At 55.5% G+C, this 3014-nt stretch overlaps 1 protein-coding gene across 1 annotated transcript; it reads right to left on the reverse strand.

Moving 5' to 3' along the window:
• Positions 1-511: 511 nt before the first annotated feature.
• Positions 512-1773, reverse strand: LOC144741398 (transcription factor SOX-4-like). The gene is given in 4 exon segments (XM_078623942.1): positions 512-708; positions 711-836; positions 891-1139; positions 1251-1773. Coding segments are annotated over 4 exon segments (1095 nt in total).
• Between the last annotated feature and the right edge of the window lie 1241 nt (positions 1774-3014).

Raw genomic sequence — 3014 nt, forward strand, 5'->3', positions numbered from 1 at the left:
AAACATCAACCCACCTCGGTTTCATTAAAATCCCTCTCGGTGAGACACCACAGTTAAAAAAAATGAAAAAGGGGGAGTGGGGGGAGTCACGACAGTCCTATGTCTGTACCTTTCAGTGGTGAAGTTCACTTGGCGGATTGGTAAAAAGTTGTGAAATGTCCCTTTTTGAAATCGGCATCAACATTGATTAAGTGAACGGCGGACCGCATAACGTGCAAATCAATCACAGTCGACGTTGTTCAGCTGGACAACAGTCCAGGTCTGCGTGGTTCTCAGACTGGACCCCCAGACGTCTCCCGTCGTCTCCCTCCGTCTTGTGCTCCCTCCGTCCATTTGTCGTGGTTGTACCAAGTACCACAGTCCACATATTCACAGAGAAGTAGACACAAACCGACGAGTTCAGCCTTCCACCTGCAGCTCTCTCATGGACGAGAAGGGACGGGGGGGGGGGACTTGAACCAGGAAGCCCCCGTTTGTGGTCATGTTTGCTCCCGCAGAACACGCTAGCTGCTCAGTACGTGAACACCAGGTTGGAGATGGTGGACTCCAGCCAGTCCCCGGAGATCATCTCGCTGACTTCGGGTGTGCAGTAGTCGGGGAACTCGAAGTGAGAGCCCCCGGAACCGGACTCAAAGTTCAAATCCAAGTCTCTGTCCAGAGCGGAGGAGCCAAAACTCCCAAATGACATGCTATCGAAGTTAGGACTCGGTTTATGTCAAGCAGGTCGTCCTCGAACTCTTCATCCTCCGAGGAGGAAGACGAGGAAGACGAGGCGGAGGAGTGAGAGCCGGAGGGGGTCGGAGAGGAAGCCCGCCGACCGCTGCGCTCCGAGGACCCTCCCAGGCCGCCGCCGCCGCCGCCGCTGCCGCCGCCACCGCCGGGGGAGTCGCCTCCCTCCTCCCTGCCGCTGGCCGCGTCCTCATACAGGCTGAGCGGGTCGCTGGAGTCCGCCGAGCTGCTGAGTGTGGGGCTGGCGGGCACCACGACGCAGGACGCGGGGCTGGCTCCGCTGCCCCCGAAGCTGTACACCCGCCTGGTCTTCTTGCCATCCGGTATCTGCCTGGCTGTGGAGGAGACCGACTTGGACTTGTAGAGGGAGTTGTGGTGGTGGAGGTGGTGGTGTTGGTCCGCCGGGTGCTCCGAGGCAAACAGTGATGCTTTGGTGCTGCTGCTGCTGCTGCTGCTGTTGTTGTTGTTGTTCCCGAAAAGTGATTTGTGGCTTTTGCTGCTGCTGGGTGATTTGGATCCGTTCTTCCTCGAAGACGAGGACGTCTTAGTGCTGGTGCTGTTCGAGCTACTGCCGAGTTTGTCCCCCTTCTCCCCGCCACTGGCGGGTTTGGAGGCGCTCGATTTGACCTTCTTCCTCGGCCGGTACTTGTAGTCGGGGTAGTCCGCCATGTGCTTGAGCCGGAGCCGCTCCGCCTCCCGGATAAAGGGGATCTTATCGCTGTCTCTGAGCAGCTTCCACCGCTTCCCCAGCCGTTTGGAAATCTCGGCGTTGTGCATGTCTGGAGACTGCTCCATAATCTTCCTCCGTTCGATCTGGGACCACACCATGAAGGCGTTCATGGGTCTCTTGATGTGGCCGCTGGGGGTTTTACACCATGCCGGGTTCTCTCCCAGCTTGTCCCCCGCTGTCGACGAGGCTGTTGAGCCGGGGGAGAGAGGCGAGGCGGCCGGGTCCAGGTCCATGCCCGCGCCGGAGCTCGAATCCCCGGCGAAGAACGACAGCGCCTCGGCGGTGCTCTCGGTGTGGCTCATTTTCTGCACCATGCTGCCCAGTGAGACGGGACAGTGTCCTCGGTCCTCCGGTTCACTTTACAGCAAGCTCAGCTCTTTTGTCCCACTTCTCTTCACAGTTTGTGCTGAGGGGGAAAAAATTAAAAAAAGCCGTTATTCACTCCTGTGATGGGTCAGCAAACTCTCACAGTCCAGTGTTACCCTCAAAAAAGGCTGGATGTGTGTTTTGGGGGAAAAAAGTTTAATTTCCAGGCGCTGTAAGTGTCTGACAGCGCCCAGTCTGTTCCTTCTGCTCCAGTCAGTTGCTGACTCAGTCGGAGCAGAGCGCTAACGGCTCCAACTACAGTGGGAAGTGCTTTTCTCTGCACCAGCACTGTCCCCTCTAACACATACAAAAGCCAAACATGCTGGGGAGGAAGAGAGACACCCCCATCTGTACACTGCCACTCGCGTTTCAAGCAACCCTCCAGTCTCGGCCGCCTTTGCCTGCATTTATTCCTTCCCAGATACAACGGCGATAAAAAATCAGCCAATGGGACTCTGTCGCTACCCTGCCTCTGCGCCAAAGCCACGCCCCGCTCGACGCCCATTGGCTAAAAAATCGGATCTAATAATAATCACCGCGTGCAATGAGAAGCCTCGTGTCTGACCTCATTCCAGAATACGACAAGAAACTTCATTTTTTTTAAAGAGACACCGGCTCATATGTTATCACCCCCCCCCACACACACACACACTTTCTACTGGCTTTCCAGCAGCTCATGTGAACGCCATTAAAATACAGTTACATACTGTAGCAAACGGAAAGTCTGAAAGCTGCTATAACAACTCAACAATCAGAGAAAAACACAGACTGGGGAGGTTCTGGATGGGGTGGGAAACATCTGGATCAGGTATATGCAGCTCCTTTTGGTCGTACGTGTTTACAACAGCATCAGTTCCATGTTATCATTTACTGTCGAAATGACCAACTCATCCCAGTTGACAGGGCCGCTTCTTGTCATCGGCCACCTGTGGGCCCATGTCCCCCTGTTGAGCCTCTCTCATTAGAGAGAGACAAGACTGGAGTCAGAGTGTGGGCACGACGTTCTCAACTCGCTCTCTCTCTCCCTCCCTCAGTGAGGAGGGATGGGGCGGACCAGACTCTTCAACACACACACGAAAAAGAGAAACAGGCTGTGTGTGTGTGTGTGTGTGTGTGTGTGCGTGTGTGTGTGTGTGTGTGTGTGTGTGTGTGTGTGTGTGTGCGTGTGTGCGTGTGTGTGTGTGTGTGT

The sequence above is a fragment of the Lampetra planeri genome, unplaced genomic scaffold, assembly GCF_965212315.1.
Source record: "Lampetra planeri unplaced genomic scaffold, kcLamPlan1.2.h2 scaffold_531, whole genome shotgun sequence".
NCBI classification, from domain to species: Eukaryota; Metazoa; Chordata; class Hyperoartia; order Petromyzontiformes; family Petromyzontidae; genus Lampetra; species Lampetra planeri.